This window comes from Bos grunniens, chromosome 5 (genome assembly GCF_055505025.1).
Source record: "Bos grunniens cultivar Pamir isolate PY7600 chromosome 5, Bosgru_T2T1.0, whole genome shotgun sequence".
Classification (NCBI taxonomy): Eukaryota; Metazoa; Chordata; class Mammalia; order Artiodactyla; family Bovidae; genus Bos; species Bos grunniens.
Window position 1 is genome coordinate 13,320,687 of NC_141169.1, and position 23,368 is coordinate 13,344,054.

A 23,368-nucleotide genomic window follows, 5' to 3' on the forward strand; every position below is an offset into this window, starting at 1 on the left:
CTCCAGGAATCTTAACACTGGGCAAAAAATAATATTATGCCTGTTTTACAGATGCAGAATTTAAGATATCAAGAGTGTAAGTGATGTATTGAAGGCCCTATGCCTAGTAAGGGTCTGAACTTTGTCTGATCTCCAGCCCATGATATGTTTATGGCCTTATGCTTTAAAAAATTCACTCTAACTAAATGTAAGTCCATTGGGTCCACAAAGGTGACACAGACACAGAATGCTGAGATTTTGGTGGAGATACCCATGGAGCTCTCATAATCACCTACTTAAAAACCTCAGGAAGGGCAGCTCAGTCACCAATACAGTGAAGAGCCAGAAAGGGGCAGATGGAGGGAGGGGGCTCATGTAGAGGAGAGTCAGGACAAAAGACAGGAGGAAAGGCACCAGCCCCCACCCTGTGCAGTTTTATTCATGCTATGTCATGTATTCCTTCTGATAACACAGGTTATCCCTGTTAAAAAAAAAAAGTGAGGAACCCAAGACTCAAAACCAGAGAGTCTTGAATATAACGAGGTGACCTTCTCCAGCACCGAAAATAGTACCTCACACGAAGAAGGTGGACAGTCAGTATTTTATTTAACACAAGAATGACGAAAGAAGGATAGACTGGTTTTCTGTTAGTTTCACTCTTTCCTTTTCTTATCTCTGCTTCCGGGTTCTGCATGGAGATAGAAGGAAATGGCAACCCACTCCAGTATTCTTGCCTAGAGAATCCTGTGGATGGAGGAGCCTGGTGGGCTGCTGTCCATAGGGTTGCACAGGGTCGGACACGACTGAAGCGACTTAGCATGCATGCATAATGCATTGGAGAAGGAAATGGCAACCCACTCCAGTATTCTTGCCTGGAGAATCCCAGAGACAGGGGAGTCTGGTGGGCTGCCGTCTATGGGGTCACACAGAGTCGGACACGACTGAAATCACTTAGCAGAGAACAGAGAGAATCTACTTTTTTAAAAATAATTTTTGACTAGATCTTGTTTTGCTAAGAGAAAGTGGACTAAGTTCATGCCTTAGTCCATTAAGAGTACTATAACACAGTACTGTGCTTACAGACAACACATATTTATTCCTCACAGTTCTGGAAGCCAAAAGTCCCAAGATCATGCTCAGATTGACTCAGTGTCTGGGACCCGCTTCCTTGTTTATAGCCATGTTCTGTCTAGTTCTCCTATGGTAGAAGGAACAAGGGAACTCTCTGGGGTCTCTTTTGTGAGTGCACTACTCCCATTCATGAGGACCCCACATTTACGATGGAAGCACCTCTTAAAGACTCTACCTCTGCATAGCATCACTTTAGGGGTTAGGCTTTCAACATATGAAAGGGAGGAAGGCATAGACTTTCAGACCATAGCAACAATTTACATATATTCTTTTGAAGATTTTATATAGGACTCAAAAAGTCATAAAAGCAAGAAGTTGAGAACTGAAGTTTTGGATTAGGACATAGAAAGTGCATTGGATTTTGGATCATGGATCAAGGATTTTGGAATGAGGCACACCCAGCCCTACTATAGATTACCTCCTTGATCATGACTTCTGTTAGCCTCTTTGCCCCTCAAATTCTTAATCTGGAGATGATTTTTATGACCTCAAATGAGGATTCATTTATAATTTCATAAAATAACTAGCATGTAATAAATGCTCGTTTGTTGTTTGGCTGCTCAGTCATGTCCAACCAACTCTGCAGTCTCATGGGCTGCAGCCCACCAGATTTCCCTGTCCTTCACCATCTCCTGGAGCTTGCTCAAATTCATGTCCATTGAGTCAATGATGTCATCCAACCATCTCATCCTCTGTCATCCCCTTCTCCTCCTGCCTTCAGTCTTTCCTAGCATCAGGGTCTTTTCCAACCAGTCAGCTCTTCCCATCAGGTGGCCAAAGTATTGGAGCTTCAGCTTCAGCATCAGTCCTTCCAGTGAATATTCAGGGTTGATTTCCTTTGGGATTGACTGGTTTGATCTCCTTGCTCTCCAAGGGTCTCTCAAAAGTCTTCTCCAACACGACAGTTCAAAAGCATCAATTCTTTGGTGCTCAGCCTTCTTTATGGTCCAACTTTCACATCTGTACATGATTGCTGGGAAGACCACAAAATTTGACTACATGGACCTTTGTCTGCAAAGTAGTATCTCTGCTTTCTATTACACTGTCTTGGTTTGTCATAGCTTTTCTTCCAAGGAGCAAGCTTCTTTTAATTTCATGGCTTCAGTCACCATTTGCAGTGATTTTGGAACCTAAGAAAATAAAGAGTTTCTCTGTTTCCATTGTTTCCCCATTTATTTGCCATGAAGTGATGGGACCAGATGCCATGATCTTAGTTTTTTGAATGTTGAGTTTTAAGCCAGCTTTTTCACTCTCCTCTTTCACCTTCATCAAAAGGCTCTTTAGTTCCTGTTTGCTTTCTGCCATAAGCGTAGTGTTGTCTGCATATCTGAGGTTATTAATATTTCTCCCTGCAATCTTGATTCTACCTTTTGCTTCATCCAGCCCAGCATTTCACATCATGTGCTCTGCATTTAAGTTAAATGCTGAGTAAATTATAATAATTTTAAAATTATAATGAAAACCATGCTAATATCCTGAAGAATGAATGAATTGTATAGAATGATTTTTGAATAAAATATATAAGTAAGGGACAGAAATTAGGGGAAAGGGAGATAGAATAAAGATGTAGGAATTAAGAAAAAGAGGAAATCCTTACCTGTCAGCATGCAGACAGAAAGACCAGAGAGAAAGGGAATAATTGCTTGTAAGAAGAAGGATTATAAGTGACAAGTAATTATTAACAAGAGAAGAATTGGGGAGGAGAGAGAAAGAGAAGGAGGGAGGGAGGCTGTCTTTCCAATCTTAGCTATTTCATTCAGTGACTGAATGTACTTGGGAGATTGTTTGCAATCTGCCTCTGACTACGTACGACAGTTGTTCCCAAAGTTTGTGTATCCTGCCATTGACTCCTCTGTGCCCCTGTGGACACATTTGTAAGGGAATATCTCCCAAAAGCCCTTAGGAATTTTGTGGAGCACAGTGAAAATACTGAGCTCTTCTTAAGCAGAGGATGTAAGCTTCCTGACCACCTCTCTGCAGTCTCATTACCACCCACCTTAACTTAGTCTCAGAGCCATGTTCCTTTCTGTAGTGACTTCAGTGTCTGCCTTCAAGTCCTGCATCTGTCTCATTTCTTTCCTTACAGCTCCCTTGTCTCAGATTACACAACATCCTAGAATAAAATGTGACTACTTCCCCTGTCTTTAATTAGGTTGTACTCCTCATCTAGTTATGGCTTTGTCCTCATCTTTAGGTGATGAAATTCAGACTGTTTGAAGTCTTAGCATTGTTGTCTTGTCCTTGATGGAGCATACTTGATCTCTATTGAATCTCTTTATTACTTAAATCTATAATGGGATCAGGTTGCTTGCCCACTCTATGCCCCCATACCACTCCTCCCCTTTCTCTGATCTCTTCAATTCCTCCCTGGGCCCCTCTCTTTCCCTTCTTTGCCCTCTCTAATTCCCACTCTCCATCTGATAGTCCTCGTAACTCCCTTGGTTTCATAGCCCTTCTGAAAAGAGTCAGAGGAGAAATAAATGCAGTAAAGCAATAGCCTTCCTGGCCTCCTTTCTGGATGAGCACAGAGCCCTGGCCTGCTAATCTTCTAATCTCCTTTGCCCTGGACACCTTTTGTGCCACCTGTCCAATTCAGGCCAGATTCTTGGCCTCATGGTCATGTAGGGATACATCCAGGACCTTCCAGCCTCAAACTGAACTGTCCAGATTGATCTCCTGGATGACCTTTTCCTTGTTTTCTTGGCCCACCTGTTTTCTTAGCCAGTAACTGTGGCACAGTTATCACTCTGGGTCTGTCTCAGTAAACCAGAGCTTTTATTAATCAGACTGCCAAAGCACAAAAACATGAAGCAGCAAAACTAGAAGGGAAGGGAGAGAGAGATTGGTGTAAGACTGAGAGCAAACCTCACTCAGACGTTCAGCAAACCTCTCTTCAGAGAAGCAGAAGATTCTCCTCTCTAATTTTATTTCTCCCAGGCATAATGAGCACATGTTAACAAGTAGCCTCTCTTCAGTAGAATCTCTTTCCAAAAGTTAGTGTAAATCTTGTGCATTTGGATATTACCCACCCATCTTAACAGAACTTCACTACTCCCCTCCCTAGTTAGAAACAGCACAGAAAGGGCTCACTCACCTCTGCTCAACTTCACTGACTCTTCTTGTTATAATGAGATGTCATGACCATTATTACAAGTCAAAACCAGTCAGCCCAAATACTTCTGCAGTGCCTTTTATTCTTGTTCTAGTCATCTGAATCTTTGGGAAGAGCCCTCAGGTACAGATAATTGCTTCTGGATGCTAGTAATAGACAATAAAGAACAGAAATGGTATGGACCTAACAGAAGCAAAAGATATTAACAAGAAGTGACATGAATACACAAAAGAACTATACAAAAATGATCTTCATGACCTAGATAATCACGATGGTGTGGTCACTCACCTAGAGCCAGAGATCTTGAAATGCGAAGTCAAGTGGGCCTTAGGAAGCATCACTACGAACAAAGCTAGTGGAGGTGATGGAATTCCAGTTGAGCTGTTTCAAATCCTAAAAGATGATGCTGTGAAAGTGCTGCATTCAATATGCTAGCAAATTTGGAAAACTCAGCAGTGGCCACAGGACTGGAAAATGTCAGTTTTCATTCCAATCCCAAAGAAAGGCAATGCCAAAGAATGCTCAAACTACCGCACAATTGCACTCATCTCACACGCTAGTAAAGTAATGCTCAAAATTCTCCAAGCTAGGCTTCAACAGTATGTGAACCATAAACTTCCACATGTTCAAGCTAGATTTAGAAAAGGCAGAGGAACTAGAGATCAAATTGCCAACTGCGTTGGATCATCAAAAAAGCAAGAGAGTTCCAGAAAAACATCTACTTCTGCTTTATTGACTATTCCAAAACCTTTGACTGTGTGGACCAAAACAAACTCTGGAAAATTCTGAAAGAGATGGGAATACCAGACCACCTGACCTGCCTCTTGAGATATCTGTATGCAGGTCAAGAAGCAACAGTTAGAACTGGACATGGAACAACAGACTGGTTCCAAATAGGAAAAGGAGTATGTCAAGGCTGTATATTGTCACCCTGCTTATTTAACTTATATGCAGAGTACATCATGAGAAATGCTGGAGTAGATGAAGTGCAAGATGGAATCAAGATTGCTGGGAGAAATATGAATAACCTCAGATATGCAGATGATACCACCCTTATGGCAGAAAGCGAAGATGAACTAAGGAAAGAGCCTCTTGATGAAAGTGAAAGAGGAGAGTGAAAAAGTTGGCTTAAAACTCAACATTCAGAGTTTGGTCACCATGGTCACCATGATCTTAGGATCATGGCATCCGGTCCTATCACTTCATGGCAAATAGATGGGGAAACAGTGGAAACGGTGACACACTATATTTTTTTGGGCTCCAAAATCACTGCTGATGGTGACTGCAGCCATGAAATTAATAGATGCTTATTACTTGGAAGAAAAGTTATGACCAACCTAGATAGCATATTAAAAAGCAGAGACATTACCTTGCCAACAAAGGTCATCTAGTCAATGCTGTGGTTTTTCCATTAGTCATGTACGGGCTATAAAGAAAGCTGAGCACCATAAAATTGATGCTTTTGAACTGTGGTGTTGGAGAAGACTCTTGAGAGTCCCTTGGACTGCAAGGAGATCCAACCAGCCCATCCTAAAGGAGATCAGTCCTGAGTACTCATTGGAAGGACTGATGTTGAAGCTGAAGCTCTAATACTTTGGTCACCTGATGCAAAGAACTGACTCATCGGAAAAGATCCTGTTGCTGGGAAAGATTGAGGGCAGGAGGAGAAGGGGATGACGGAGGATGAGATCGTTGGGTGGCATCCCTGACTCAATGGACATGAGCTTGAGTAAACTCTGGGAGTTGGTGATGGACATGGAGGCCTGGTGTGTTGCAATCCATGTGGTGGAAAAGAGTCAGACATGACTGAGCAAATGAACTGAACTGAACACTTAGCTTGTGCCCTTTATGTATATTTAAATTTGATTATAAAGTGAACAATGCCAAGCAATTCACCTCCATCCAGAAATGATGCAGTTTGCTTGTGGTACCTTGCACAGCTCCCTTTTCAAATTTATATACATTTTATAGTTAAACTATCTTCATAATCTCCCTTTTCCTCTGCTAGATGGAAACTGTTCCAAAAATAAATGTTGCATTTATCTTCATATCCCCATATGTTGGGTTGGATACTTTAACCTTCAGCTTGTTATTTTCACAAATGGTTGAAATTATTTCACAGTGCAATAGAATATAATAAATTTTAGACACCTTACATAGTTTGAACTTTTCTGAAATTAAATGTCTTTGAAGGTATTAATATAATTGATGTCTGGATCACTTATATTTCAAGGGAAATTCAAAGGTCTAAAGTCAGGGCCACCATGTTGCTCAACCACAAGAGGCACATTCACAGAGACATCGTTGTGAATGGTACCCTTGTGTATTATGCGTATGTGACCATTCACTGCAGCCTTGCATAAAATCACTGTGAGGTGAGAGGCTATGAATAGGCAAGTGCCTGATGACCTGCGTTGGCTAGGTTCTAACTTGGTCTGGAAGATGAAGCAGTTAGCCACATAGAGCTATGACTAGGTTAATTCAGTCCTGCCATTGAATATGTCTTTAGTAAATCCCCACTGTGTGCCAGGAATTAAGAGAGTGAGCCTCTGTAATATCGGGGGTAGAGCATACCAGGCGGAGAGAATGGAAAAAGACCCTGGTGAAGGGGTCTTTGTTACTCTGATGTGTTAGATGAACAGCAGGAGCCTAATATAGATTCAGTGAACAAGAGGGAGAGTAGTAGAAAACAAAGGAGATGAGGTCAGAGAACTGACGTAAAGGTTGAGGGTAGAACTCCGTGTTGGTCATATCAGGCAGGATAGTCCAGTGTAATGACTTTCAGCTCCCCTGAGCCAACTTTAGAATGACAGGATCCCTGACTGCTGTGTTGAGAGTTGCTGCTGCTGCTGCTGCTGCTGCTAAGTCGCTTAAGTCGTGTCTGACTCTGTTCGACCCCATAGACGGCAGCCCATGAGGCTCCCCCGTCCCTGGGATTCTCTAGGCAAGAACACTGGAGTGGGTTGCCATTTCCTTCTCCAATGCAGGAAAGTGAAAAGGGCAAGTGAAGTCGCTTAGTCGTGTCTGACTCTTAGCGACCCCATGGACTGCAGCCTACCAGGCTCCTCCGTCCATGGGATTTTCCAGGCAAGAGTACTGGAGTGGGGTGCCATTGCCTTCTCCATGTTGAGAGTAGCCTATAGAATCAGGGGCAGAAGTGCAGAGACCCATTATGAAGTTACTGCTGTTACCCAGGGGGAGAGGATGGTTTGAGACAGGGTGGTATCGGAAGTAAGACAGTTCTAGATATATTTTGATAACCTGATGTCCTCTCTAAGGGGAACTATTTTAACAAAAATTCTCTGTTAAAGATTTTCATTTGCCTTTAACCATTTTTATTTTTATTTATTTTTTATTATTTTTTTTAAATTAAGTCTTTATTGAATTTGTTACAATATTGCTTATGTTGTTTATGTCCTGGTTTCTTGGCCATAGGGCATATGGGATCTTAGCTCCCAGACCAGGGATCGAACCTGCACCCTCTGCATTGGAAGGTGAAGTGTTAACCACTGGACCAGCAGGGAAGTCCCAACCTTTAACCATTTTTCAAAGGCTGTGTACGAGTGATTTTTCCTCAAGAGAATTGGATTATCATAGCACTTACTACTAATTGTTTTAGTTCCTTAATTTAGTTGCATTGATCATAAGACTGAGTTTTTCATAATATTTTAGTGAAAAATGACAGTCCCAACTAATCTTGGGAGTTTATATGCAGAACGTCTGGAAAGCAGTCTTTGAACCTACAGCTTAAGGCCAGCTTACAATTTTATGGTTTTCTACCTTTCAGACAGCTTTTTAAATCCAGGAATTAATGAAAGATTGATCTTCACAGGCTTCTCATATTGATATGTTGGTAAAAATCGACAAAGTTCTTAAATTGTTCAGTGAGACAGTTGTCCAGAGAAGCAGCAGCACACCTCTAATGCTGAAATAGTTGAATTCAAAACTCTGAACCGCTTTCCCCCTTTCCCCTGGGAGACTACTTAAGCTCTGTATCGGGGCCTCTGGAGAAAGCTTTCTCTTTTTATTTTCTCTTCTGCCTTTCTGTACTCAAATGTATTTTTTCTTTTATAACTCTTCATCTTTTTTTTGGTCTTCATCTTTTTTTTGGTCTTTCTCCCTTTGATTGGATACAAGGAAATAAGATGATTGTAATTAACTTTGGTAAGACAAATTACAAACCAAAGAAATAATGATAAGGTATGGTAGCACAGTACACCCGGAGAACAAAATGTATTTTACTTAAATTTTTGTGGTTTCTTTATTTGAAATTCTACTCAGTTATCAAATGCAAAGAATGTGTTTGTCTACTCTATGTGAAAGAGAAATGATTTCTCAGAGATCTAGCCTGTTAGTGAGGAATAAAACTCTTAAATCTCCTCATTTTGAGTTTGAGAGAGTAAACTTACATATAGTATTTCTTATTCACATACATATGTATTTCTAGCTGTACATGTATGTAGAACCTGATCATTATGCCTGTGATGTGAGGGAGGGCATGTCACATGCAGTTGATTTCCAGAAGAGCTCAGTCAGCTAATCCTAGCTAATCACAGGCAGGAGTCCAGGGTATGGTGCAAAACATTCATTTTCTTGTTTGCATAAGACAGCTGGCTCTTAAGCTGTGGGCCCTGTACTGGCAGCATCAGTTTTCTGTAGGAACTTCTTAAAAATGTAAATCATAGGCTCTGCCCTAGACCCACTGCATCTGAAATTTTAGGAACAGAACCTAGCTTTCTGTTTTATCAAGTCCTCAAAGTGATTGTGATACGTGCTAAAACTGGAGAACCACTGAGAAAGGCAATCTTTCAGCCTGCCCTCCTCGTTTTCTTCCTTTCCTTTCTAGCACCCTTCACTCCCTGCAGTGTCCTGACTCAATCTTGCCTCAGAATGAAAGTGAAAGTGTTAGTCATTCAGTTGTGTCAGACTCTTTGAGAGTCCATGGACTGTAGCCCACCAGGCTCCTCTGTCCCTGGGATTCTCCAGGCAAGAATACTGGAGTGGGTAGCATTCCCTTCTCCAGAGGATCTTCCCAACCCAGGGATCAATCCTGGGTCTTCCGCATTGCAGGCAGATTCTTTACCATCTGAGCCACCAGGGAAGCCTCAATCTCAGAGCCCCAATAGGAGATCCAACTCACCAAGCTTCAGGATCTGGCTCAGTCTTCATGGGCTCAATGGTCAACCTTTGTATTCTTCAGTGAAGAGTACTTCTGGCTCACTTGCTGGTATCGATCACTTCTCCTAACACTGATTCAGTGCTTTATTGTGTAAAACAGTTCACCTCCCGATAGTAATGAAGACAAGAGGATTGAGATTGCCAGCCTGTCCCATGTGCTGTAAGTGGGGCAGTCATGGTGGAACAATTCTGGTTTATTGCCCCTGTTCCAGTACAATTAACAATGCCATTCTCTTTTACTCTTGTAAGTGCTCTAGTTTAGACTGGTAAATTATATTACAGTGAACTTAAACGGGAAGCAGTTCTAACACTACTGGAAAGTGGTCAAAGAAGGCTTCACCAAAAAGGAAGTGTTTTAGGAAGGAAGTGAAACATCTCCTATTATGCTAGGTGGGCAAGATAGGCAGCCTGGAGATTGGGGCAGGACAAGGCAGAGAAACCACAGAGGCTGAAGAGTTGAGGGCCAAATAAGGATGTGAAGCAGCAGGCTACACTAAGGGAAGCAGGGTAGTTCAGAGTCTGGAGCCGGGGTATGATGGAGCAATAATAGAAGAAGCTAGTAGAAGAGGAGCAATCAAGGTAGTCTTTTAGGAGTAAGAGCAAATTTTGTTATTCCCCAATAACATATCAATTTAGGATCTTTGGATAATTATGTAGAAGAAACCTAGCATGTCTTTATTTCTTTATTTATGTTGGTTCTGTGTATTTGAAATGCTTTTTGCCCTGTTTTCCATCAATTGTGAGCTCTATTTCAAACAATTGATTACTGTATAACACAGTATAATAATAAGGTATCAATATTTTCGACTTTGGTTCAGATTTTCAAATTCACTTAAAAACACCACGTGATTCACATTGCCTGATGTTTTGTAGCTTTATCATAGAAGAACACTAACTGGTCTATTGAGATCTATGAGTTATTGCAAACAGAACGGAGGGAATTAGGCAGATACTTTACACATATGTTGTATTATTCTTTTTTTGCATGTTAATATGATGAATGAATCCTCCTGTTAGAAAATTATCATATAGGAATTTTTTTTTTGGTTACCATTTGCAGTGCTAAAAATTATGTGTTTCATGTAGTTTTTGGATCTTGAAAGCTGCTACAAAGTCTGTGTTCTGTAGCAAAGCTTACCTAAACTGTAAGGAAATGTTTTTAAATATTTTAAAAATCGCCTATTTGATTTTACCCAACTAGTTAGTTACTCTTTTTTTGTTGTTGATGAACATCAGAGGTATGTTCAGCATTAGTAGAACTTGAAAGGCTTTGCCCTGGTCATTGCATATCAACTGTCCTTTTAAGCCATCGAGTATCATTGTCTTCATCACCTAGGCTTCTTGTCTCTTCTGTCCCTCTGTTTCTGCATGGAGAGTATAGATTTCATTTTTTTCCCCCAGAACTAATACGTCTCCTTTTCCTCTTACCATCTGGAATAATAAAATAACCTTCATTATTCCATTAATTGTTGCATTTCTCTTCTATTAATACAGAATACATTTTCAGAATTAATAACTGTCTGGAAAGGAAAAGAATAATTAATAAATTCCTACATTATCCTTTGTTTAAAAATCACATAAGTAATTAGTATATTTATTAATACATTTAGCTAGGTAAATAGGCCTTGAAGATAGGTAGCAATTAATATTATGTTCTAATTTTTAATCTGTAAGAAGCATAACTAACTGAAAAATGAGTTTAGCCTGGTATCCTGTTCCAAGGCATATGTGCAGAGATATTAATATTCAGTATGCTGCAGATTGTCTATTTTTTGTCCTACATTATTAAAACCTCATATACTTTAAATTGAATCTCATTTCAACAGGTCTGTAGAGTTAATGTCTACATGAATTCCTAAAGTAATACATTTTTCTATGTATCAACATAACTCCTTACAACTTGTTTTCTTAATCATTTTCTGATCCCAAAATTATGTTTGTTTTGAGAGATGAGAAAGGCGCCAAATGTTATGTGAAAAACTAAGAAAGTGATATAAAACATTTTGTAGAAACAACTAAAGGACCTCCAACTCCTGTCAAAATGTAGGATTAAAAGCCTGGGCCTGGCTTTACTCACCACTCTTTACTAGTTGAAGTTTAGAAGCTGCGCTTAAGTACAAGCAGTGACTGTGGTTGATTATAAAACCTTAAAGTAGAAAGTTTCCCCTGTATTTTAAGAACTGCCGTTTAGGTCAGAAGATCATTTGTAATATTTACAAGATAAGCAGTAAGCAAAGAATTTACCATTTTTAAAGTTTTTCAGTTTCTTTGTATGCCTTAGGACTTGCAAATCATTTTTCCAGCAATATTTCATAGTGTTAAAGTCTTGAGCTCTAAGAAAATAGGAATCTCAAAACAAACAAAAATAATAAAATTAAACAACTTTATAAGCCTGTCAATTGCCTGGGTGGTTTCTGTATACCTCTGTCCTCCCTTGATTTGATTTTCATTTGATTATCTGTATCAGATAAGGCTTAACATCATTACTTTTGCTGGTAGTAAATTCTTACCTATAGAAAGCAGCCTGTTCTCTCTGTGCATATTTACAGCCTTAAAACTGGTCCCAATTCTTTTCACCTTTCTTTGCCTTTACAGTATGATTTTGGGGTAGCATCATACAACAGTTCTTGAGAGAGAGTTTTGAAGAATTGTGTGGCTCTATCTGCAATAATTTTAACCTTGCAGAGCTGACCTGAAAGTAATCTCAAAAATCTGAATTTGTGAATATTCTTGTGTGTTTAGTAGTCAATCTATAAGATAATACTAAGCCAACCTTTCTATGTTTCTATTCAATAATTTTAGTGTTACTTAGATAAGGAAATAAATGTATCTTAATATGGGTAGCACTGTGCATATGCATCAGAGACAAAAGCTGCTTTAAAGGACCAGTAATTAAAATCAACTCAACTTATTGTCATATATCTTTTTTTCCTACAAAGCAACTCTCACCTTAGAGTCTCAGAGGTTTATAGCTAATAATTAAATTTTACACTAGTGATGCAACATAATGATTATAGTGACTTACATAGGTGAAACTAATGTTTAAACCAGTTGATGAGTGGCTTATTGAAATATATTTCACCTGAGCTATAGATTTGGCACAACTAACATAGTGCTTTAATCCCCACTTTGACCATCAGAAAACTAAAATCTTCCCAGAAATTTTTTTGTTTTGTTATACCTAAAAAAATAAATATATTTTTTTTACCTATTTGTAACATACCTTTAAATCTGTTCATTTTATTTCTTCTTCAATAATCTGTGGAGGATTTTTAAGAAAAAAAAGTGTTAATGTAACAGATTTGGCACACTTCAGTATTCTGCAGTTAAGGGAAGGGCGTATAAAGTATGCCTGAATAATGAGCATGTAGATGTGCGGCACCCATAAATCTTAGCTTTGTGTCACCTTTACCACAGTTCTTAGATTTTTCTCTATAGCAGCTTTAGTTGTTTCACAGGACTATTATTTTCTAGGTTTCAGCTCACTTGACTTCATGCTTTGCAGGTCAGTTTCTTCTGGAAGAAGCCCGCCTCATAGAAGCAGCTGAGATGGCAAAAAAAGCAGCTGAGCTGGACAGCACAGAGTTTGATGTTGTCTTCAATGCCGCCCACATGCTCAGGTTAGTTTTTGCTACTGTACCTGAAAAGACTACACTGTAGCTTTAAACCTATTAATATAATTTATTCAATTATACTAATTCCCCTTTTTGTAAGTACCACCTTACACTACATTCCAAAATGAATTATGCTGCTTAACCATGTTAAAATCAGTTGGGTCTATTTAATTCATTATGATTTATGTGCCCAGTATATAGGGTATATGAGAGTTTAGGATTCTCTGAAAATTGAGACCCTTTTCCATTAAAAAATTATTGTCCATAAAATACAGAAGGAAAGCTGCAAAATTGATATTCATAATTGTCTAATTAAATGTCTCTAAGACAGAACATTGTGTCAGTTAGTCAACTGCATCTCAGTATTTGTATTTTTTTATTAATTATTTTGAATGTGGCACATGAACACATTATGCTTGATAGTAGAGAGGATTATCAAATATAAATATATTGAAGGCCTATCAAATTCTCAAATGAGCCTATAATTAACACTGTTGTTATGTGTTGAAGTGGTATGTTTTTAGACCTATTTATGCATCTCTTCTCAGAAATATTGTTTTGAAGACTAATTACAATAATTCAAAACAAGTAAAAGGCATATGAACAGTTTTTTGTATCAATATAAAATGAAAGTGAATGCATTAAAGAAGGATGTTTTTAAGAAACTCGAATGATTTATACAGTTGTTCAAAAAGCATTATTTATTCTATTAGCCATGTGTACACCACTTCTCACATGTGGTTCCTTGAAATCCACTCCAAAGTCTCCATGCAGATGCTTCCTTAGGTAACATTGCACGATGGCTCAGAGCCTAGCTTCTAGGAAGTTTCTGATTACGTAGATCACTCTTACCTGGGAAGAAGAATAACAGAATTGGTCCACGTTTGGATGTTTTTAAAACGTGGACTTTTGAGAAAAATAGAGGAACATTTAAAAATAAAAATTTTTTGAGATGATTGTAGATTTGCATGCAGTTAAGAAACAACACAGAGAGATCCCTATACAATTTATCCACTTTCCCGGATGGTGATATTTCGTAGAACTACCATACAGTATCAAAACCGGTATTTTGACATTGATACTAATGTACTGGCTTCCCCAGTTTTATTTTGCCATTGTGTGTATCTGTGTGTGTTTAGTTTTGTGTGCTTTTATTACACATACCAGTTTGTGTATCCATCATTCCAGTCAAAATACAGACGATTTGCATCGCCACAAGCATCCTGTCCTTTTATAATCACATACCCACCAGGAACCAATATTTAAAGCAAGTTTTATAAATTACTTTGAGATTTTATTTATAATTTGAGATTATTAATGTAACTATATCTTAGAGGAAACCACTAAGATTTCCTCCTTGGCTTTTAATAAATTTTTAATAAGAAATTCAGAGTCTGAGAGGAAAAAGAATACTGTGAGGTTTCAGTTGAATACTCTCATTTCACATTAATGCTTAGCATTCCAAAAGCAGATACTTTCAAAGAGAAATCAGGATTCAATAAACTATTGGTATATTTAAAAAATATATTGTAACCAGTTTGCAAGAACCTTCACTGGAAGGATAATTTTTTTAAAAGACAAGTTTAATATGCATGACAAGGTCAGGTGCTGTGATGGGAAGGGGACTTTCTGTTCTTCATGAATAAAACACTATGCTTTTAATCACAATAAACCATTTACAAGAATGTGCATGCACATGTTTCTAGATGCTAATTCATCTTAATCATAATAGATACTTTCATCAACAAGGCATTTTGCTACATATTAAATCAATATCTGAAATTCAAGGTCTACCAATATTCGTTATAAGAACAATTACAAAAAAGGTCCTTGTTAAATATATCACTTGTAATTTTTCCTTAGTTACCGTAGTGCTAGAAACCAGTGGAAAGTTTTATTATACATTGGCAGCATGGCAATTCTTAGGATTTATTTTTCAAAACCTCTCTAGCTTTCTGCAGTATGCATTGCTTATCAAGTTGCATTCAGTCAGTGCCTTCCTATCGTGATTGTGAGTATGACCACTGCAGCCTGCCCACATCCTGTTCAACCTGGTGGCAGCTCCTGTGAATGTGTTTGCTTATTTTTTCAGCTCTGTCAAATTCAAGTATTTCTTGAATGCTTACTGTACAAGCTGAACACCAGCCTCTTCCCTTATTAATCAAGAACATTTAGGGGTTTTCTGAAAAATAATAAGAAAGGCTATTGGTTTTCCCTTGAATGCAGCCTTATCAAAATGGTTAGCTGTCAAGAATTTGCTTATTCAGTGTTGCATCTGATATTTCCCTTGGTAATGCCACATTGTGGTAAATTGAGTTTGATGTTAATTTTTCCTCAAGAACACTGTTCTTTCATAAGATATTTAGGAGACAGAATTGGCAAGGTTTGGTGATAAATTGGATGTAAGGGAAAGGGCAGAAGTCTGCCTGACTGTGTCTTGAATTAATGGTTGACCTAAGATCCAAAATCAGCAATTTAAGAAATGTGAGAGTTCAAGACATGATTTGAGGCATCCTCATTTAACTTCCCTTTCCTAGGCTAACTCCCAGTGAGTTGACCCAAGGAATCTATTAATTATTCCCCCAGAAGAAACTAGATTGGAAGGGCCCATCAAGGGGAAAGTCTATCTTATTCAGACCTTCAAGAGGCTATAAATTTGCAAAATTTCTAAAAGACTCATTTTAATTCTCAATAATAGATGAAGATCTTTTTCTGTAGAATTAGAACATTTCTAATTAACCCACTCCAGTATTCTTGCCTGGAGAATCCCATGGACAGAGGAGCCTGGCAGGCTGCAGTCCATGGGGTTGCAAGAGTTGGACATGACTTAGCAACTAAACCACCACCTCCAATTTCTATTGTCAAGGTGATTCACAAGAGCACTACATGTGGAAGTATTAATGCTGCTCACCAAATATATTTGGCCTTCTGACTTGAAGAAACATAACGGGACTGCACTTGCCTGACTTCTCCCAGTTGAAGGCCTCCCTGGGTCTTTCTGGGTCACTGAAATGTGTGTGAATGTGATGTGTGCTACTTTCAAGCCAAAATTGTAGGAGTCAGTAGAAACAGATCCTGGAATAATCAATGGGAGACAAACCTCCCGTCTCAACTGCATTAGATAGGTTGAATGAGTGCAAAATAAATTTTGTCCCTTCACTAAGATTTAGGATGTGTCTATTATCGAAGTGTAATCTAACCTGTCCGAACTGAATGTATCTGTGAAAATAAAATAGGATGTTGAAAAGAGGGGTCTTATAACGTCAGAAAAATTTACTCAGTGATTAATAGGATCTCTGAGTTTATGACTACAGTGGTGGCAATGTAAAATTCATAGATAATTTAAATAGAAATTATAGATATATTCCCAGAACTTAATGAGAAACACTAAAAATATGAAAATGATGACTGAAAGGATAAAAGATTGGAGGATAGAATGAGAATGATGTATACACAGTAGTTATATATATATATATGTATTTGTATAATTAAGTATAGCATACAACTGTGTACATATAGTTATATATACATATATATACATATATATACATATATACATACATACATGCATGTAATATGTATACATGTACATGTACACATGTAATCTGTGATACTTTTGTCTGTATATATAAATATGTGTATATAATTATATGCTCTTATATGTGGCATAAAAATGAAAAAGTGAAGTGCTAGTCTCTCAGTTGTGTCCAACTCTTTGCTACTCCATAGATTGTAGCCCCCCCAGGGTCCTCAGTCAACAGAATTCTCCAGGCAAAAATACTGGAGTGGATAACCATTCCTTTCTCCAGGGGATATTCCCACCCCAGGCACTGAACCTGGGGCTCCTGCACTGCAGGAAGATATTTTATCATCTGAGGGACCAGAGAAGCCCATATATGGCAGACATACACATATAATTGTATTTGTTATATAGATGTTAATGTAAATAGAAAATATTTGAAGGAGAACCTAGAGCAGATAAACAATTATCAACAGTTAGACAAAATTTCCAAGATAGGATGAAGGTCTTTAATCATCATATTAGAAGTCAAATTAATGAAAAGAGATCTACTCCTAAACTTATCTTCTTGTTTGAGTCACTGTTTTTAGTTGCTCACTAAAGAATCCACTCTTGCCAGTTTAAACAGAAACAGGATTTATTGTAGAGATTTATTGCAGAGAATTCTACAGGCTCTTCTGACAAGACTGAGAGTACTCTACATAACCAGAAATAATTTCTACTGCCTAGCTTTCCTTGCGAGAGAAGGCAGTGGCAACCCACTCCAGTACTCTTGCCTGGAAAATCCCATGGACCTCCTGGTAGGCTGCAGTCTATGGGGTCGCTAAGAGTCAGACACGACTGAGTGACTTCACTTGCCCTTTTCACTTTCCTGCATTGGAGAAGGAAATGGCAACCCACTCCAGTGTTCTTGCCTGGAGAATCCCAGGGACGGGGGAGCCTGCTGGGCTGCCGTCTATGGGGTCGCACAGAGTCGGACACGACTGAAGCGACTTAGCAACAGCAGCAGCAGCAGCTTTCCTTGCAGCACAGCACATTTTAGAATCCAGAGCTCTGTTGTCATCACCCACAAGGAACCAAGAAGAGCAAGCACCACATTCACGAGATGATTCTTCTGGGTGCAGCTGCCCTCCCCCCCATTCCCCCACCCCCAGCCCATTATGCTTACTTCTGACTTTGACTCTTATGAGGTTGCATCTGATTGATGGAACTTGAGTTTTGTGCTGATACTTTGGCTGGAAGAAAGCTGGAAGATGAGGGAATTTCTGGCTTTTGCCTTGTTTGGGAAGACAGGATCCACATTTTGGCTAATTACTAAATATATTTCCAGGAAGAGTGATCACAGATGTTGAAGGCCTCACATAATATTAGAACATTGACTACACGTGTTGACATTTTTAGTACTTAAAATGGAAAAGGAAAAAGTAATGGATGTTTCCAGATGAGAGCATTAAAAAAAAAAAAAAAAAAAAAAGCATATTGGTTATCATCAAAGGAAAATATCAAAGGAATTTAAAATACTAAAACTCAGTAGAGCTATGTCTATAGAGTTGTGAAAGGAAAGTATTGAATCAATTATTCTGTTAGAAGCATTTTGTATGAATGAATTTATTCAGCGTTCTCCCAGAACTGGAAGCTTGAAAGCACACAAGGATATTTGACACCTGAGAGGAAGTATTGAGATGCTGAAAACAAATTTAACTTATTCCCAGCATCCATGGGCTGTGATGAAAAGCTTTTTTTCTTTTTTTTTTTAATCCACTTATAGGGTAATGAAGGAACAAAAGTAGCATTTATTCAAATACCTCCTGTCTACCTGGACTATATTTTACATTTTATGTGTCACCTTCTTAATTATAATTGCACATATATGAAGAAGATATTTATATTCCCATTTTACAGATGAAGATGCTGAGGCTCAATGTTAGTTGTTATTTCCCACGGTTGGTAAAGCTGGGGTTTATGCTTAGCATATTCTGGCCAGGTTTAATACTGTTTTCACCGTGTCCCATTGGCTCCCTCACATCTTTATAACTGAGCAATTACCTAGAAGCTGTGACTCCTGAATTTACTGATGGAAAAAGGATTTACAGGGAGTAACAGATTTTCAAATATGTAAATCCTAAATAGTAAGATTCTTCCAATATTATTAAATTACCCTTTATGATACATTTTATAAAATAGATTTATAGTCATAGGAGAGTGAACTCCAAATTTGTACTTAGAGATGTTAAGTTTTTAGACATATCATCTTAGGATAGTGTCATACTGCTGAGATAACTGCAGTTCCCTTTTTTCCAGGTCTAAGGGTCCAAGTTGTCACTGCTTCCTAAGTAAGAAAGGCAGAACTACACTGTACCAAGGGGTTTCCAATGTTTCCCTGATTTTTAGAGAGCAGAGTGAATATTTGAGAAACAATTGTTATCTTTTGGTTTTCATTCTCAAATAATTTTACTGGAAGTGACATAAAATTGAAGTTCTTAAGGGATAAAGGAACAAAGATTATTTTCTCAGAGCAGATTATGAATACCTACACACACATACATGCACACATATGTTGGATGTTGGAAATATCTCCAAGGCCCTCTGGGTCATATGCTTTCTTCTTTAATACCTTAGCAAATGATCAGAGACCACTTGAAAAGTTACTGGGTTTTCCATTTATAAATTGTACTTTTCTGACCATTTTTGGTCAGGAGGGGCTTGTTTCAACTAGGTTGTAATGGGTTGTAAGGTCTTTAAAGCAAAGGGGCGTGTCAGGGACTCCCCCTGCTGGTCCAGTGGTTAAGACTCGCTTACATCACAGAGTTCACAGGTTCAATCCATGATCAGGGAACTGAGATCACACATGCCTCACAGCCAAAAAGTTAAAAAAAAAAAAAAAGTAAATAGGGCCAAGAAATTAAAAACAAAAACTGTTCAAAGAGGCATGGCAGATGAGGTTGAAGGAAGGTAGGCATCTTCCTTCTCCATGCCTTTCAGACATTAAAGTATGTGTGAGTCGTGAATCACTAAAGATCTTGTTACACCGCCTGTTCTAGTTAGGATATGTAGGTGGTACCTGAGGTTTTACCCTTCCAGAGAAAGTCCCAGGCGATGCTTATGATGTTGGTTCTTGGACCTCTCCTATAAGGAAGTTCTAGCTTGCCTGTCCTTTCATCCCTCTCAACCCAGTCTCTCCACCCAAGCATTACATCTTGAATATAAGTACTATATGGGAATATTGTAGTGGACATTACCAATACACGTTTCCTCATTTCCTCTCTTTTTATTGTGTAATCTTTACAGATACAGGCTTAACCTGTCCTTCACAGCCCTGAAAGATTGGAGGCCATTAAAGAATGGGCTGACACTCTTACAGGACATCAAGAAATGTCTAACTTTAAGGAATTATTTTGTAAAACTAAAACATCAACAAAGTCTTTTCTTCTGTTACTGCTACATTTCCACTTTGCCTCTCTCTCCTTGATATTTAGCATTGAGATGGATGCCTACAGACCATGAGGCCACTTTTGGTTTCTTGACTGAGAGTTTTCATTTGAGAATCCTTGATGATCATTAACAGTTTATTCTAGGAGTTTCATTGCAAGGATTTTTTCTGCTCCATTGTTTTTACATATATGTGACTCTGATTTTGCTATTTTAAGATTTTCCATACATTTTTATATCCTTGTTTATTTTAGTTCTACATCTATTCCTACCATACATTGATCAACTAGAATTAAAATGTGGCTCTGCTTTGAGTAACTTAAAGCTAAATGTAAGTTTAGCAAGTTGGCAAAAACCCAGGAAACCTCAGCTACTGTTTCACTCTACTTTCATGATATAGGGAACAAACAGCTCTCTAGTTAAAAAAAAAAAAAAATGCTCATAATTTATTCTTGAACATGATCACCAAGACTAATAAAATATTGTCTTTTATATGAGTCAAATAGTGATTATTATCCACATTAAATAATTTTAATTCAAAATCGGCCATTCACAAGCATTAATAATTGTAGTTAAAGAGAGTCTTCTAAATGCTACTTGAGTTTTTATTTTCTGTATTCTCAAAGAAGTCATTTTAAATTTACCAACTTTCACAGAATACATAAAAATGTAGGTAATTATAAATAATTCTTTAATTAGATTCTCCTCAAACATTTTACAGGACATGTTAAGTTGTTGTTTCATCACATAATCGATCCCCAGATTTCTTTTATACATATCTTGTCAGAATATTGAGTCCTAAACCTGTGTTCTAAAAGACACTTTTCTGTCATAAAATAATATCAGAGAGAAGAATTATAATGTGAAATTTATTTCTTTATTTTTAGCATGTAAGCTTCATAGTCCCTTGTACAAAAATAGAATTCCATAGTAATCAAATGATGATATTTGTTTGTGACTTTTGTTACTATCTGTTTCAACTCCGAGCCTGTCTTTTCACTGATGGCAGAAAAACTGAATCTAAAGACCAAAAATACAATTAGCCCAATCCAGTGATTTCTTCAGAAGTCAAGGTTTACTTCATAGTCGAGTTTACAAATACCATCTGGCTTTTTCTACCTCCTATCTTTTCTGGCCCCCAGAGGCCACAGGTCAGAGAAAAAGGGCCTTACATATATGATGGGCAGGAGTTAATAGTAAGAAAGAAGCCTCTGTATGAGTCTGCAGTTGATGTCTATTGTTGGCATAGTGATTAACTCTTTATTCTCTAGATAAGGGACATAATGTACTTTCCTAGTGGCTCGGTGGTAAAGAATCCACGTGCCAATGCAGGAGACTCAGGAGACAGGGGTTCAGTCCCTGGGTGGGGAATATCCCTTGGAGGAGGAAATGACAACTCACTCTAGTATTCTTGCCTGAAAAATTCCATGGACAGAAACGTTTAGTGGGCAGCTGTCCATGGGGTTCACAAAGAGTTGGGCAAATCTGAGCACACGTGCATAGGGGACATAATGCTGACCCAAGGTGACATGTTCGATGAGGACAGTCACCCGTCTGGACTTAGTGTACTTTCCTGGTAAGAGTAATTTTTCTTCCTCACTGTCTCATTCCTGATTTTTTAAAATGTACTGTGGCCAGAATACAAGGGTGTCTGCATATGGCCTGGGAGATCTCTTGGCAGAGCCAACTGCTTTCCCTGTGACACATTCTGAGTCTTCTACTTGGACATAATAGGAAACTTAGGGTTCCATTTTCTGTCTAATTGTGATCTCACACACCCCTGCCGCCAAAAATAGGAGATCGTGGGGGTAAGAAAGTGAGTATCCAAATGCTGTTCTTGCTTTTTCTCATTCCCTAGTTCCTTGCCTCCCCCATTTTTGGGAGAGGGTGAGGTTCATAGTGCAAAACATCATATCATGCGTTTCATCATTCTCAAACTGTTCTTTGCTCAATTGTGTCTGGTAATTTGGGAGTTAGGGTCATGCAGGAAGTAAAACCTGTCATTGCAAATGTTCTCCATATTTTCACTGTTTCGAATCTCATTTCTTACATTTAAATCATTGCTTTTAAATCATAATAATCAAATAACATGTTTTATTCCTTTCTTAGTATTTGATGTGGGAACTGGTGAGGTCATCTGCCACAGAACAATGTATCACATGTCCTTCTGATATATCTGATGCTTACAGAGATATCTGCCTGACCTTGTGGTTCAGATATTTTGCTTTAGAGCCCTTGATTTCGAGCTCAACCATTTACCAGCTGTGTTAACTTGGGGGATGTCAACTTCTCTAAACCTAATTTTACTCGTCTTTGAAATGTGGTTAATAATAGCAGTCAGTTCATGGTACTGATGTAACTGGCAAATGCAGTAATCAGTTCATGGAATTTGATAAATGATAGATAATTTAGTGTCCCAGAAAAGAAATAGTGAACAAAGAAAAAATACGGGTATACAGGAAAAACATATTTTATCAGCTTCTTTAAATAGTTTGATCCCAGTAATCCTGGGAATCTGAGTCCTGTAATCAGTCTTTAACAACAGTGGTTAAGTTTCTAGACAATATTTACTAGAATCCCCTAAGCAATTAGCAGAATATTGCTAATTTCCTCGATTTTCAAATGTTGATTAATGATTTAATCATTTTAGCAATTAAGATTTATTAAGTACTCCCTGGATGCTTCTTGCAGAGGGGAGTATACAGTATAGCTTACGCCATAAAGTAGACATTGGACAGCTCCTCATGAGTTTTCTTTGTAGAGAGTATAACAAGCATATACATGAAGATTGAGTGGGTAGAGCTGATGCAGCTGTTTTCCCCACAGTTTTACATGTGTTTCCATAAATGCCTAATAACTAGTCAGTAAAAGCCATTTAATATTAGAAGCAAAGTCCAAGAGTCAAAATTAATTTTCACAATTATATAGCAAATATAATAATCCCTACTATTTATATTTTTATTAAATGGAATATCATTAATTCAACTTCTGGCTTAATAGACTAAGTCATCTAGATTTGTCCTTTGCGATTTCAAAAGACTGAAGACAGGGAAGGCTTGATAGACTGATAACCCTTTTAGGGGAAGAAACCTTTTTCAGTTGCATCGATTATTATTTTAAAGGCATTTTACCCAGAGAATTCCTTAGTTCCACTTTTGATCCTTATCTACCTCATGACTTTGAATGTCCATAAGATGAATATTAATGATAGCCATACTTTCTATATTTGACATACACTGGTTTATCTTGCTTCAAAGTGACCTACTTCTTTGTGGTATTAAGTTACTCTAATTTCCTACCTCCATGCCATTTATTTTGCTCTGGAGAAAACCTTTCCAGGGCATGACCTAATGAATTCTGGTTCAAATTTCCAAATGAGTCTGAACCAAAGTGATCTTATAATTT

General features: G+C 38.0%; 1 protein-coding gene across 9 annotated transcripts in view; it reads left to right on the forward strand.

Moving 5' to 3' along the window:
* The window catches only part of TMTC2 (transmembrane O-mannosyltransferase targeting cadherins 2), a 497,284-nt gene that overhangs the window by 338,437 nt on the left and 135,479 nt on the right, over positions 1 to 23,368 (forward strand). For all 9 annotated transcript variants that reach the window (XM_086398902.1, XM_086398907.1, XM_086398908.1 and 6 more), the window contains one exon: positions 12,906 to 13,020. In XM_086398902.1, coding sequence (XP_086255028.1) covers positions 12,906 to 13,020 — 115 coding nt within the window. The remainder of the gene's footprint in view (positions 1 to 12,905; positions 13,021 to 23,368) is intronic.